Source organism: Natator depressus, chromosome 18 (genome assembly GCF_965152275.1).
Source record: "Natator depressus isolate rNatDep1 chromosome 18, rNatDep2.hap1, whole genome shotgun sequence".
In the NCBI taxonomy this organism is placed as follows: domain Eukaryota; kingdom Metazoa; phylum Chordata; order Testudines; family Cheloniidae; genus Natator; species Natator depressus.
Window position 1 is genome coordinate 1,368,094 of NC_134251.1, and position 15,885 is coordinate 1,383,978.

Here is a 15,885-nt window from a genome sequence, read left to right on the forward strand (position 1 = left end):
TTTCACAGACATTAACACAGGCTGGTCCAGAAAGGTGCATGACGCATATATTTTTCTGAACATGGGCCTGTTCAGGAAGCTGCAAGCAGGGACTTTCTTCCCAGACCAGAAGATCACTGCAGGGGAAGTCGAAATGCCCATTATGATCCTGGGAGACCCCGCCTACCCCTTAGTGCTGTGGCTTATGAAGCCATACATGGGGCAACTTGACAGCAGCAAGGAGCAGTTCAACAACAGGCTGAGCAAGTGCTGAATGACTGTTGAGTGTGCTTTTGGCCGTTTAAAAGCCTGCTGGCGCTGCCTCTATGGGAAGCCGGACCTGGCAGAGGACAATATTTCTTTGCTTATAGCTGCGTGCTGCACACTCCATAACATTTGGGAAGGGAAGGGTGAAAGCTTCACTCAGGCCTGGACTGCAGAGGCTCAGCACCTGGAGGCTGAGTCTGAATAGCCAGAGAACAGGGCTATTAAAGGGGCACAGCGTGGGGCCATAAGGACCAGGGATGTCTTGAGGCAGCAATAAAGCGGCAAAGAGTCCTGTGGCACCTTACGGACTAACAGACGTATTGGAGCTTTCGTGGGTGAATCCCCACTTCGTCGGATGCATGAGGCAGCAAGTTGAAGCTGAAAACCACTTATGCTAGGAGGTGATTGGTGCAGGCAATGAAATATGAAAGTTTAACATAATTGTATGTTGCTTTGCATGGCGCTTTTTGCTTTCAATTCATAGAATAAAGATTGCTTTCAAACCAATACAATTCTTTTATTAAAAAACAACAACCGGAAGAGAGTCAAACAAAAAAACCCCACAACAATAGTAGTAAGGGGGGAAGGGAAGGTCCCAGGAGGAGGAGGAAGGGTCCCGGGATGGCTAAAGATTTTGTATGTCCAGGAATTATATCCAACCTTCTCCTTTGGAGTACACTGCAGTGGGTGCTGTGCTTCAGCAGAGCCAAACTGCAGAGGGACGGGTGTTGAGTGCAATGGGTAGTGGGAGTCCGCAGTGCTGGACTGTGATGGGGGAGGAGTGGAATGCCACGGATATAGACTGGAGCCAGGAGGTTCATAAGAGTGTGTTGGCGGTGTCTGGGGGGAACATGAGAAACAGTTTTGCTACAGCGGCTGCAGGGGCGGGCGGGCATGGAGCTGCTCGGTTTGAAGAGCTAGTAGCATCTGGAGCGTGTCCGCTTGGCACTCCATAACCTTTAAGAGCTGCTCCATGGCTTCATTCTGGCATGCCATGTTCTCCTTTCGGTCCCTCTTCTCGCTGTCCCGCCACTCCAATTCCTGCTTCTCAGCGGTGGAGTGCATCATGGCATCAAGCAGAAAGTCCTCCTTAGTTCTTCTTGGCCGCTTTCTAATTCTGCGCAGCCATTCAGCCACCGATAACAAAGAGGGAGGTTGGGCTCCCAAGGTCATCTCTGTGCAGTTTAATACTATTTCTGTAAAATATTGCGTTTGTTTGCAACACAGAGAACACTGATTCAGTGATTTAAAATACAGCCAGTAATCTCACACCTGTCACTAACTGGCTGACCCCAGGCAAGCAAACATGAGCCACAAGACCCTCCAAAATGGTGAGTAGCTGCAGGGGCAAGATACATCACTTTTCCCGGACCCTGCTGTACACTGGGCTCATGGCTCTTGGGGAAGGCCAGCACTGTAGGGTGGGCCTGATAATCATTCTTGTCCCCACACTTTCCACAAGATGTGATCATTATGGAAGATATCTCGCTGATGAGGGTCAGCAGGGAATCAAGGGAGGGTCTTCTCCAAGACTGCAGCTTCTGCCCTGGCCTCTATGTGACTCGCCTGTGTGCAGCAGTGATCCCCCTCCCCCACCCCGTGATGGCACAGTGGTGCAGGAAAGTTACCGTTAATGGGGCAAGAAACAAAACTGCTCTGCCAAAGAACCTGTGGCAGCAGATTGCCCAGTATCTCCATGAGAGTTTCCTGGAGATCTCCGAGGGAGATTCCCATGAAGTGAGGGAGTCAAGCAACAGACTATTCTGCCACTCAGACTAGGCATGCGGTGGGAGACAAGCCTGCTTTCTGCAACCCTCCTTTCTCCCACCAACTTGCTTCAGCGATTCCCAAAATCAGATCCACTTACCAGGGGCCGCCTCTCCTGTTTGCGCTTCGCCAAGATCTGACTGCTGTGACTGGCTAGCCTCCTCCTGGGTAGAAAAGAGCTCCTGGCTGCCTGCATCTCTGACCTCCAAATCATCCTCTGCCTCTGGGTCCCCCACTCCACATCCTCATCCAAGATTTCCTCCTTCTGGCTCACTCCACTTTAGACTGGCATGCGAGCCACCGAAGTATCCACAGTGGTGTTAGCAACGGAGGTAGAGTCACCGCCGAGTATTGCGTCCAGCTCTTTGTAGAGCCAGCAGCTCATGGGCGCAGCACTGGAGCGGTGGGTTGCCTCCTGTGCCTTGTGGTAGGCGTTCTGCAGCTCCTTCACTTTGACCCTGCACTGCAGTGGTCCCGGTCATGGCCCCTTTCTGTCATGCATTGTGACATCTGTCCATAGATACAATTCCTATGGCTGGAGCGCAGCTGGGACTGGCAGCCTCCTCTCCCCAAATGCTGATGAGGTCCAGCAGCTCGGCATTGCTCCAAGCGGGGGATTGCCTGGTGCGTGGAGCAGGCGTGGCCACCTGGAAAGATGCACCAAGACCACTACACACTTCACCGAGCAAACAGGAAGGGGACTTTCAAAATTCCAAAGGAATTTATGGGGTGGGGATGACGGTTGGTAACCTGAAGGCAGGGCAGTAGAGTTCAAACTGATGACCAGAGAGGTGAGAACAGGCATTGTGGGATACCTCCTGGAGGCCAATCGCAGCCCTGTAATTGACCAGTCACCACGGTGTCTACACTGGCACTGCAACGCAGTAGCCCCTGCACAGACAGCTGAAACCCTCGTTGGGGTGGTTTTTTTACAGCACAACTGCACAGTTTCTGCACACTAAGTGGCTTGGCCGTGTGCACACCTCGGGAGTTACAGCGCAGAAAACTGCTTTACTGCACAGAATCTTGCCAGTGTAGACACGGCCTGCCTTTGTTGTTTGCAGCATAGATGGGGGCAGGAGAAAGGCCAAGCATGGGGGCCCTGTGTTCTATTTTATACCCTGGTCCCATGTGCTAGAGAACACAAATCCAGGCATGTCTGGTGGGCATTGCTGTCACCAGGCAACGTTGAGCAATTCCCCTGGTGTGGCCTTATGCTGGTGAGTCACTGAATTGTAGCTCCCTTGCTGGACAATGGCTGTTAATGGTTGTTTGACACCTGCCCGGGCGTTGGTTACTTTCCTTGGCATTGTCTCTGTAGAGCCAGTATCTGGGCACTTCCCAAACCCATAGCATATTTTAGTGACAATGATACAACACAATTCTCACAACTTCATATGCATTAATAATATACATATTTAGATAGAACCGTGACTTTCAGCAGATCATAACCTTTCCCCTGAACCTCACATAGCCTGCTTTATATGCACTATCACAATTATATATAAATGAAGAATACAGGGGTTACAGGACACTCCCCCAAGGTATAGAATGTCACAGCAGTCAGTTAAGGTGTCAAGAAACTTTATCTCTGCCTCCCGTGCTGAGGTGACATGTACCCAGTCAATACAGGGATAGTTGAAATCCCCCATTATTGTTGATTTTCTTATTTTTATAGCCTCTCTAATGGCCCATAGCATTTCACAGTCACTATCACCATCCTGGTCAGATGGTCAGTAGTATATCCCTACTGCCATATGTTTATTATTAGAGCATGGAATTACTATCCATAGAGATTCTATGGTAGAGTTTGATTCATCTAAGATTTTTACTTTGATTCTATGCTTTCTTTCGCATATAGTACCACTCCCCCACAAGCATGACCTGTTCTGTCCTCTGATATATTTTGTACCCTATTACTGTGATCATAAGAATGGCCATACTGGGTCAGACCAAAAGTCCATCCAGCCCAGCATCCTGTCTGCCGACAATGGCCAATGCTAGGTGTCCCAGAGGGAGTGAACCTAAAAGGTAATGATCTAATGATCTCTCTCCTGCCATCCATCTCCACCCTCTGACAAACAGAGGCTCAGGACACCATTCCTTACCCATCCTGGCTAATAGCCATTAATGGACTTAACCTCCATGAATTTATCCAGTTCTCTTTTAAACCTGGTTATAGTCCTAGCCTTCACAACCTCCTCAGGCAAGGAGTTCCACAGGTTGACTATGTGCTGAGTGAAGAAGAACTTCCTTTTATTTGTTTTAAACCTGCTACTCATTAATTTCATTTGGTGACCCCTAGTTCTTATATTATGGGAACAAGTATATAACTTTTCCTTATTCACTTTCTCCACACCACTCATGATTTTATAGACCTCTATCATATCCCCCCCAGTCTCCTCTTTTCCAAGCTGAAAAGTCCTAGCCTCTAATCTCTCCGCATATGGGACCCGTTCCAAACCCCTACTCATTTGTTACCCTTCTCTGAACCTTTTCTAATGCCAGTACATCTTTTTTGAGATGAGGAGACCACACCTGTACACAGTATTCAAGATGTGGGCGTACCATGGATTTATATAAGGGCAATAAGATATTCTCCATCTTATTCTCTATCCCTTTTGTCCCATTGATTATCCTCATTCCATCAAGTTTCTGTGATGCCTATTATATCAATATCCTCATTTAATACGAGGCACTCTAGTTCACCCATCTTATTAAGACTTCTAGCATTTGTATATAAGCACTTACAAACTTTTCAGCTGTCTGCCATTACCTGATGTAATTGAATGGGCTTCTTTCATTTGACTGTTTCTTATCAGAGCCTACCCATATTTATCACCTTCCATCCTCTCCTCTTTACTAGGACATAGAGAATCTCCATTAACAGATCTTCCCCTAAGGGATGCCTCTGTCCAAACCACATGCTCCTCTGCACCTGTCAGCTTTCCCCCAGCCCTTAGTTTAAAAAACTTTGAACCTTATGACTTTACATACAATGTTGCCACATGTATTTTACCAGGATAATAATAATCAGCGAATTATGAGTTTTCAAATGATACCTCACAAAGCATACGTTGTACAAAATTTATCGTAATCTTGTGAAAGGGAATATATGGGTACAGACTGTCTCAGAGCTTTCTTTAGAAAGTGATCGAACTAAAGGGAGCTAGCTGGGATGAGAGAGAGAATGAAGGTATCTAAGTTTGCAAGTTTCATTAGCATCGCACTGCTTATATCATGTGGGTGCTTCTGCGAGGGTGGGGAAGAGGGACCGAGCCCAAGTATCCGCTCAGCTGTTCCTGGCAGCCTTTCCACAGGGCCCAAGCAAGGGGCTAGTTAAACGTGCACATACACAAATCCATTTATAGCAGGAGTCCAGGCTCAGGTGAGGGAGTGGTGGAGGGGACTGGTAAGTATTTGAATGAAAAAAAGGAAGTTGGGGAAGCCTGACCCACAATGGGAAGTGTAAACAGCAATGGCTTTTCAGAAGTGGTAACCCAGGACTGGGATGGGAAGTGCAATAGGGCAGTTGATCCCACATTCACTTCAAAAGCCATCACACATTCATTAAACTAAAATATTTTAAACCCTCCTTCTGCCACTTCCCACTCAGATATAGCAACTCGTTCCTACCTGACATATGGAAAGCACAAATGTGCTTACTATATGGGATTATCAGTAGTAGATCTGTTGTTGTTTATATATTAGAATTGGGAAGTTGACAGATCAAGCTCAAAGTGATTGTGAGGATGGAGAGAGAAATCCAAAGCTGCATCTATAAAGGCAGTTGGTGGGAGGTCAGAGCTCAGGACTGGAATCAGCCCCTATGCAGGCACAAATGCACTGGTACAGTAGCAGCAGAAGCCCAGAGATCACACAGTAAGAATGGGCCGTGTCACACTGAGCAGAGCTAGTAAGAGTTTTCCTGCCCCCATTACCAGTAGCACCAGGATACCACGGATGGGATTTGAAGCGGAGCACTGACATTTCATGTTGATGTTTTTGTTGCCATTATTTTGTATTGCAGGCAGCAGGTTGTTTTAAAACATTTTGCTGACACACAAAAGTAACCCCACATGCTTGCACACAGCCCCAGCTCTTTTGTGTGCATTTTCCACAAACTTCTCAACGCCTTCTCAACCATCAGCCCCCAACACTAAAATAGCAGCAAAGCATGTTGTAGGCCTGGCAGGACACTCAACAGCAGGCCACGGGACCACTGCTAATATTGCGCCTCTTGATGAGGGCTCAGCTTCTTTACTCTGCACACCTGTAATGCGTAGTGATCCGCTGGAGTCCAAGCGGCACATAGGGATACCCCACTGCAGTGCTTCACAGGGTAAAATGGGGAGAAATACTGACCTGCCTCGCAGAGGGGAGACACCCCAAGACATAGTTACAAGAAGCACAACAGACATTAGATCATTCCATCTCTATGGCCATTTTTCTTAGTACACAACAGAGCACCGCAGAAGGTGAAATGCTGTCTAAACTACAGCTGAAGGGGGGTTTGTTCTGGCATGCATTAAGTGTATCTTCCTTTGATACAGAAACACCTCTGTCATGAAGGACAATTGCTTTATCAGTTATTTTCACTTCTGCAGAAGAACAGCTGCCAAAGTTTACACTATACAAAGAAGTCTTCTTGAGCCATTAACTCGGTACGCGATAGTCGAAGAGATCACAAGACCTAGAGTGAGGAAAGACTGGTTTTACTGATGTTTTTATGGTTTCTCAAACGTCACCACATGCAAAGCCAGTCATTCTGCTGTAGTAGTTTCTGGACATGGAGTTTGATTTGTGTATGTGAAGGCCCATATTTAATCATAAACCTAAGCTGGAGCTGACTCGCCTTCTGGATTCACTCAGCATGGATTCTTTCACAACTATGAAGTATTTAGTACTACGGGAATGTTTCTGTAACAGTTTCTAACACATTAGACTGTGCCTCCTTAACTTCGCCTCTGCAATACAACTAATGGTAGATGAGATCCGTATGCCTAAGTATCTGAACAAGATTATTCAATTTAAGCTGCTGTCTCTGATATTAATTTGGGAACAGTGAATAGACAACAATGAGAAAATCAACTGGGACTGCGCTTAAGTGTTTACACGTATAGTGTTTCTTACTAGAGGAATCTGTACTATTGTTCGGCTACAGTTTAAATATCCTGAGACCCACGTGAAATTTGGTTTTTTTACTCAACTTTCCTCTTGGCTTTATTTTAGTAATCTATTGTTCCTGCCATCAAACAGTCAACTACCCACTTTATGGCACATTCAACTCATGGAAAAAAAGTTTCCAACTGTGGAATTCTCAGAAATACTAGAAAAAGACGACAAATTTTACAGAAGATATCTGAACCGATCAATGTAAAAAATGCTTTATGCAATACATTAAAATATGAGAAGACAGACCATGTGTATGTACTTTAATAAGGCTTCCACAGCTCAAATGACAATTTTAGTCCAATATGTTTGCAAATACAGACAAAACAGTTAATGTGCCTTTGATCACATCTTGTACCTGTTTCCCTTGCAAAGCTGTAAGATATAGCAGTACCAAGGCCATTAGGTACATCTATACATCACATCTGTAATTGTGTCTACTTATACATCATGGTTTACAGTTCTTCCCTGTGAAGTTTAAGAGACTTAGTTTTGGAACATTGTAATCTCAAGGAAGAGACTCTAGTAACAAAAAAACAAAAATAAAAAACAACCCCCCCGCCTTCCCCCCCCCCCCAAAACCAGCAAATTGAAAAAAATATCAAATTTCCAGGGGCTATGTACATGAGTGAGTGCTTCAGTCTAAAAAGAAGAATAAAATCTCTTTCAGGCGAACAAGCCTGTTTTCAAGGGAAGTAGAGTTGCTTAATCAAGCACTAACAATAGCATATTGAACTTTTACTGAAGTCTTTACCTTGGGAAAGAATAAATTGCTCAGCTGCACTGTTTCACCTCTCTAAGATCCAGCCCTTTTATTGGATCCAAATCCCATATCTTGAAGTACAAAACCAAGATACATTAGAAATAATCTCAGTTTTAAATCCCCTTTTCTGAATCATTTCCAAGCCATTATTTATGGCTTTACAACTGCTCCAAATAGAATATTTTATATCAATTGTTTTGCCACTCTCACTGGTACAGACCTGCTGCCTGAATTCCCTACCACCTTCCCAAAATGGTTTTGGAGGAAGGGAGGGGGGGGAAAAGATGGATTAAAACAGTACAGAGAAAAAGAACAAAGGTTAATCATTTTATGAAGGGGAGCTATAACTATTCTGATAAAAGGTAAATTTTAAAAAGAACACTATCAAGGGCCCATGTTTTTATATACCCTCCTCGCTCCACAACTGACCCCTTAAATCTGCCTGCAATGCTCATGGGAGTGTTAAATACACTAGTTTTGCTCTAAACAGCCAATTTAAAAACAATAATAAAACACTGCCGAAGCCCAAACTGAGCAAGAGGCTATTTTGCTAAGGGAGCACAGTTGAGCATGAAGCTACCAGGAAATATTTAACTTTATTATTAAGGATACCTTGACAGTGTCCTTTTAAATATTTTAGTGGTAAACTATTTCCAGCTAATATTTAATAGGGTCAGGAAGAGATCCTTTCTGGGAATTACAGGTGGTTAAAAAAAAAATTAGTGCATTCCTGAAAACAAAAGGAAAATCTCTTCACATGAAAAATGTGTCCCAAGTATGACACCTCATCCCCTTCAGTATCTCTGATTCTGATGTTCTAGTGAAGATTAATTCAACATTCCTGAATTGATCAGTAGAGCGGAAATGGATTTCTGGCTCTTGGCAGTAGCATACTGGAGAAGATGTTATCAAAAGTTGTTAAAATAGCCAACATTTCTAAAAACACGTTTCACAGAGAAAGACCATGTGATTATTAAAGTTAGGATCATCTTCAAGTTTGAAAGTGAAACTGCAAAAGGACGGGTGTGTGCTAGAGCCTGCAGAGACAGCCGAGAAGGCAGTTCCTTATACCCCTCATCTCGGTATTGAAGAGCCACTGATGGAGGCTTTCACAGGCAAGCCACAGTTTACATTTTGGGGTACATATCTGAAGTCTGAAAAAGCTAGTCATTCTTCACAATTAACAAATTCTTTACTTCCATGCTGCACTGAGAGAGTAAGAGTGGATCAAAGACAGGGTGTCTGTTAGCAGGGTGATCTCTAAAGAGTTACTTTAGGGCAGATCAAGATGTTTTTGATCTACTGTAATACTATTTCTTTATGGACAGGCGACTGTGGTAGGAAATCAGAGCAAGGAAACAGCAGAGCCTCTCCCCTTCCTCAGCTAGAAACTTCTGTCTGTAAACATGATGTATTGTTCCTGCTACTATACTTTTACTTTTGTTTTATTAAATATAAAATTTGAAATGCTCTCTTGAAGTCAGGATGTCCCTTCAGTGCAATCTGCTTTGACATAAGGCATTTGGGGCAGTCATTTCAGAATGGGTTTCTGCCTTCTGGAAGAGTCAAGCAACTGTTTAAGTCCTATATCCACCTTTGTTTTAATGCCCTACCATGTCAAAATCCTCTTCCTTTCTGGTCATTTCTCTGCTGCCAGCGGTTATAAAAAAAAAAAAAAACATTAGTGTCCAAGAAGACCAGTCCCTGTAAGTGAGAAAGAAACAAAGAAGATTACATGCATTCAAGATGAAATTAAGTTAGGTTCAAAAAAATGAAGAAATAAGTGTCTTACCTTTAAATCCTTCTTCTGGCATACAAACTGAAAAGGAAAGATACCACATCAGAAACCTCTAATTACAACGTGACTTCTAAGAGAAGAATCAAGTGTTTGAATTATAGCAAATTGCAAGCTTCAACAACTTTCAGGTGCTGGCTACAGGGAAATCTTGAATGCTTCTGTCTTCTGCTAATTTCTCCTACCTTTCTCCTCCTGACTTCAGCTCCACAAATAAGCCTGTCTTATGCTTAACATGTTCTGTCCCAAATGCAGTACTACATGACCATAAATAATTTTTGTCAAAGCAACCAACCAGGAAAGAGTACAGTGGTAATAATGTGTTTTCACAAATAAGAATGTTTCTAGATTGTAATTATGAAATCCTCTTTACCTTGCATAACATCATCCATTGCTGCATAATCTGCAATTGGTTCATCAGCCTGTAAAACAAACCCAACAGAACTATAAAACAACATGAATACTGGAAGTTTACCGGTCCTATTAGCTAAGCAAGGGACTCTGGCAGATGTGCATTTAAACAGGCTGGAGAAGAAAATATATGCTGCCAAAGAAAGAAGTTTTCCCAGGGCGGTTTGGGGGACAATAAAAAGAGGACTGGAAGCACTTTTGAGGCTTTAGGATCCCCACTTCAGTAATGTCTCTCTGTTGAGGAAGGGCTGTTTAAGCCTGTGCTTTAGTCCCACTGAAGTCAACTAAGCATATGCCAACTGGGGCCATTGTATTTTGTTGTGCTGCATGCTTACGAAGGCATGTACATGCATAGATATGGAAGCACTTACTGTCCTTGCCCAACTGGCACCTGTTAAATTTACAAGTGCACAGGTTACTAGTGACACTAGTTAAGGCATTAGTTAGCCTTCACCATCAACAGCTCTTTATAGAGTTTAAGATTTTTCTTCCCTCAAAAAGGAGGACAGGAAATTAAGTATGAAAAATTATACTTCGATTATACAGTTCAGTGCTCAAAAATTTAAGTGTGAAAGTTGAGTGCACAACCTTAATTCTGCTGGCCTTGCGCTTATGCGCTACAGAAGCTTTCACATTCATTACACACGCATACCTTCAGTTGTAGAAAAAATGTTAACTTCTCAGATACCGTATCTCAGACAATTAAAGATAATGCATGCACCCTAGGAGGAGAGTTCTGACTCAAATACTTAACTGTGTAATCTCAATATAGTGTTAGTGTAATTCTAAGTTGATATCATTTCTGTTGCCAGTCAGCATTTCCTTTCAGCAGACCACCACAATTCTCATGTTACCTTTAATAAAATGACTGACTCTGGAATGACTCCAAGGGCGCCAAGTGTTGCAGTATCATCATTTAGTATCTTCCCATCGATCGACAAATTCTGGTCAAACGGAGCAACTGAAAATGCGTGCATGATCTGTGCCAACACAATAAAACACATATTTTGCTTTTGCACAAAATCAGTGTAAGTCACACACACACCAATAATACTGTCAAAAACCATGCGTCTTAGGACACCATACAAAACAGAACCACTGATTAGTATATCATTGTGGGTGCTACTGCCCCACCCCTTCTATGTCATCACAGAGAACCACTGAGCAGTGCTTTGCAAGAGCCCCCTTGTGCACTGCCGCCATCTGGTGCAGAAATGTGGCAGTTCTACTGTATTTAGAGTCTTCCTCATCCATGAAGTGGGAAACAAGATTTGGCTGTGAGTTACCATGACAGATCTTGGAGTATTTTATAAGTTCTTCCACAGAAAAATCTAAAACAATGGCAACAGCTAGGAGTACAAGACATCTAGATTTACTTCCTTGTCACCATTGTGCGCTCACACACGACAGCAGAGGAGAACACTGTTTTTAGGAACAAAGGAAGTTCCTCACCTGTATTTTCAGCTCTTTCAATGTCTGGTTGGCGGAAACAAGTAGTGCCTTTTCCCCTCTGACTTTTCTGTGCCGTGTACTCCGTCTGATGCCTTGCTTTTGATAAACAATGTAGTTCTGATGGGATATCTTCTGTCGTTTCGCACCACCATTAGTCTAGGAACAAGGGTCAGAAATAGGAAGTTTGCTTACCGAATTCACTGATAATGCAAATTCTTCAATCTGCCTCTTGCCCAGATGGCCTTGTAAATAAGCTATTTAAACAAGCGAAGCCACAAAACATTAAAGTACATCTGTGATAATCAACTGATACACACAGGCATCAGAGAGGTTGCAAGTACTGAAGGACTTGCTCAAAGATAGCCACATTTCCATTTTTAACTTGAGGACAGTATGGAGTACGGAACCACTTTTCAACATGTGTTAAATATTTAATGTTGTAGTAACCACTTCTCTCCAAAAAAAGTACAAGGAGGAAGACACTGCCAAAATCAGGGGTAAGACAACAGTATGCATTACCACCACTTGAAGGAAATACCTCCGTATTTCTATGGGTACCAGGAAGAGCATGCATCAGTTAGGATGCATGTACTAGGACTAGGAATGTTTAAGAATTCTAAGCCCAAATTTTCATAGGTTCCAAACCTATGAAAGTCCTCTAGGTTCCAAGTTTCTTTTAAAGAAGGTAAGTTAAGTAAGGTAATATCTTTTATTGGATCAACTTCTGTTGGTGAAAGGTACAAACTTTCAAATTACACAGAACTCTTCTTCACTTACCTAGTGCCTCATATACTGGGACCAACATGGCTACACTGCTTTTAAAGAAGACAACTTAATATCCACCATTTTTGTGGGGTTCACAAAAACTACATGTTCAGTAATTTAATAAAACCTTGAACTTGGAGAGCACCTTCTATCAGAGCTTTAAAATGTGCTTTACATTTAATACATTTTCACAATACCCCGTAAGATGTACTAATAAGGAAACTAATCAAAACAATATTAGCTCCACAACCATATTAGACACACAGGAGCAAAGAGCAATTGGTTTGTCAAATGGAACAAAAGGGTAAGGAAATTTTAAGAACATAAGAATGGCCACACTGGGTCAGACCAAAGGTCCATCCAGCTCAGTATCCTGTCTGCTGACAGTGGCCAATGCCAGGTGCCCCAGAGGGAGTGAACCTAAAAGGTAATGATCTAATGATCTCTCTCCTGCCATCGATCTCCACCCTCTGACAAACAGAGGCTCAGGACACCATTCCTTACCCATCCTGGCTAATAGCCATTAATGGACTTAACCGCCATGATTTTAATTTTAAGAAGGTATTACAACAATAAGCTTAAAATAAAGAAGCTTATATATTTCTGGTTTCAACTGCTAACAGTAAATATAAGAAGATTCCTGTATTGTCAGAGTTGGACACTTTGCTATCTAGAGGGAAACTCAAAATTGCAAACCTTGCAGCGTTTTAGATCTTTACCTGGTTAAAATCTGGATCCTGTTCCCCTTCTGGTTTGGCTTCTTCCCTTTCCTCTTCAGCTTCTGAACTGCTCACATTCAGTTCTGGAGCAGCTTCCTTCATTACCTGAAGTTACACAAATCACACACTGTGTAACTCTGTTCCAACAGCACAAACTCAGGTTGTCCCAGGCCTTTTAGCAAGTTCCTTATAGAGCGTTTTTAAGAGTGCTACCTTAATATAATGAGCTTAAATAGGGCACAAGGACAAGTGACCATAGTGGATAAAACGCCAACTGCCCTAACCCAGGCAGATACTTGGAGTGCATGAACCTAGGAGATAAACTAGAGCCTTGTCTCTTGGTAACACACATATAGCTTGTAAATGATCTTTTAACAGATTCTGGATGCTGGCTAAAATGGGAGAAACCATTGCAGAGATCTACTGCTTCCTGTAGCTCAGGAACTCTTTCCCTTTCTAGACAAAGCGAAAGTCTTTGGGGCTGGATTCTTTCCCCTTCAGCCAGCTCTTTCTCTGACCTGACCTCAGTGTGTTGAGAGAGCTGTAACGAAGAGAAACTAATATTCTCCATAAATGACACATACAGGTCAGTCGTGTGGTTGCATTTAGAAGATGGACAGAAGTGCTCATTAGTGATTTATTGGTCTGTCTGCAGTTAATTTGTAAGTAAGCTACAGATAAATAATTTATACATATCTATCCCTATGTCACTTCATGATAAATGTACCTACCCTACACTAATGTACGTATTTACACTTGTGCTAGGCTCCTCAGATAGTGTCGGAGGCTGGAATTTTCAAGGGAACTTATGGAAGTTATGCATACTCCCACCTGAATGCCTCAGAACATGCTAACCTATCTAGGTGTATGCTTGTCCATACATGTATTTTGCGATTAAAGAAACCAGCACATCTTCTAAACACTGAGCATGATTTGCAGCATTCTCAAAGTTATTAGCAGTTTATCAAAGTTCTCACGTTTACAGAATATACAACCGTGGCTGCAAGGTGAAGAGACAAACTGCCCATCTTTCACCCTAAGTTTAGTTATAAATGCTGAATGTATATCTTTTACTAAATCTCTACTAGTTACTGCTAAGTAGCTATATCTGCCATGAACTGAAGGCAAGTGCAGTGACAAATAAAGCTTAATTGATTTATGAAGCCAAATAAACATGTTGCAGAAAGTTATTAGTTAAAATACCCACTGTTTAGTGAGCAGTCACTCCCAGGAACACATAAGAACATAAGAATGGCCATACTGGGTCAGACCAAAGGTCCATCCAGCCCAGTATCCTGAGTGGGTGGGTGAGATTCTGTGGCCTGCATTGTGCAGGAGGTCAGACTAGATGATCATAATGGTCCCTTCTGACCTTGTATCTATAAATCTACCGACAGTGGCCAACGCCAGGTGCCCCAGAGGGAGTGAACTTAACAGTAATGATCTATTTCAGAGTAACAGCCGTGTTAGTCTTTATTCGCAAAAAGAAAAGGAGTACTTGTGGCACCTTAGAGACTAACCAATTTATTTGAGCATGAGCTTTCGTGAGCTACAGCATGCATCCGATGAAGTGAGCTGTAGCTCACGAAAGCTCATGCTCAAATAAATTGGTTAGTCTCTAAGGTGCCACAAGTACTCCTTTTCTTTTAGTAATGATCTAGTGATCTCTCTCCTGCCATCCATCTCCACCCTCTGACAAACAGAGGCTAGGGACACCATTCCTTACCCATCCTGGCTAATAGCCATTAATGGACTTAACCTCCATGAATTTATCCAGTTCTCTTTTAAACCCGGTTACAGTCCTAGCCTTCACAACCTCCTCAGGCAAGGAGTTCCACAGGTTGACTATGCACTGAGTGAAGAAGAACTTCCTTTTATTTGTTTTAAACCTGCTACTCATTAATTTCATTTGGTGACCCCTAGTTCTTATATTATGGGAACAAGTATATAACTTTTCCTTATTCACTTTCTCCACACCACTCATGATTTTATAGACCTCTATCATATCCCCCCTTAGTCTCCTCTTTTCCAAGCTGAAAAGTCCTAGCCTCTTTAATCTCGCCTTATATGGGACCCGTTCCAAACCCCTACTCATTTTAGTTGCCCTTTTCTGACCCTTTTCTAAGGTTCCTGCTCATTAACATCTGGTGACGACACCACATGTTAATGGGCAGTAACAACATTTTGGTACTACTGATTTTTCTCAGTGTAGGACGGTTTGATACATGTGATCATGTACAATGGCATTTAAAAAAAAAAAAAAAAAAAAGCTTTCCTGAGTAGAGGGCCAGTTGATTAAAAATCTCATCTAGAAATAATTTGCAAGGTCCCACCAGTTCTACCTACATGCAGATTCTACTCTAGTACTCAAAATCTGCTCATCTCTGCAGAGACAGAGCAAATTTCTGTGCATGAGAACTATGACTTTCAGCAACTCGCAAGCCAGCTGCTTCTGTTAACTCTTATACTCATCATTTAAAGCTCGATTCAAACATGCAAGGAGCTGAGCCACTCAACTATTATTAGGGCATAAGCTACTATAACCATTATTAGGGCATGCATCCGATGAAGTGGGCTGTAGCCCACGAAAGCTTATGCCCTAATAAATTGGTTAGTCTCTAAGGTGCCACAAGTCCTCCTGTTTTTTTTGCGGATACAGACTAACACGGCTGCCACTCTGAAACCTGTCAAGTATTACTGACTTCACTGGGCACTGAGGGTGCTCAGCACCCTTCAGAAGACAGAGTACCTCCCAGAATCTGGTCCTGACCCAAAAGAAAACAATTCTTACTGTT

The 15,885-nt window shown here is 42.8% G+C and overlaps 1 protein-coding gene across 2 annotated transcripts in view; it reads right to left on the reverse strand.

Annotated features, from left to right (window-relative positions):
* Positions 1 to 9,586: 9,586 nt before the first annotated feature.
* The window catches only part of USP48 (ubiquitin specific peptidase 48), a 54,299-nt gene continuing 48,000 nt past the window's right edge, over positions 9,587 to 15,885 (reverse strand). For both annotated transcript variants that reach the window (XM_074975287.1, XM_074975286.1), the window contains exons 22-27: positions 13,091 to 13,195; positions 11,607 to 11,762; positions 11,009 to 11,134; positions 10,117 to 10,165; positions 9,741 to 9,767; positions 9,587 to 9,652 (exon numbers count right to left, since the gene is read on the reverse strand). In XM_074975287.1, the coding sequence (XP_074831388.1) occupies positions 9,630 to 9,652; positions 9,741 to 9,767; positions 10,117 to 10,165; positions 11,009 to 11,134; positions 11,607 to 11,762; positions 13,091 to 13,195 (486 nt within the window). In that variant the 3' untranslated portion in view covers positions 9,587 to 9,629. The remainder of the gene's footprint in view (positions 9,653 to 9,740; positions 9,768 to 10,116; positions 10,166 to 11,008; positions 11,135 to 11,606; positions 11,763 to 13,090; positions 13,196 to 15,885) is intronic.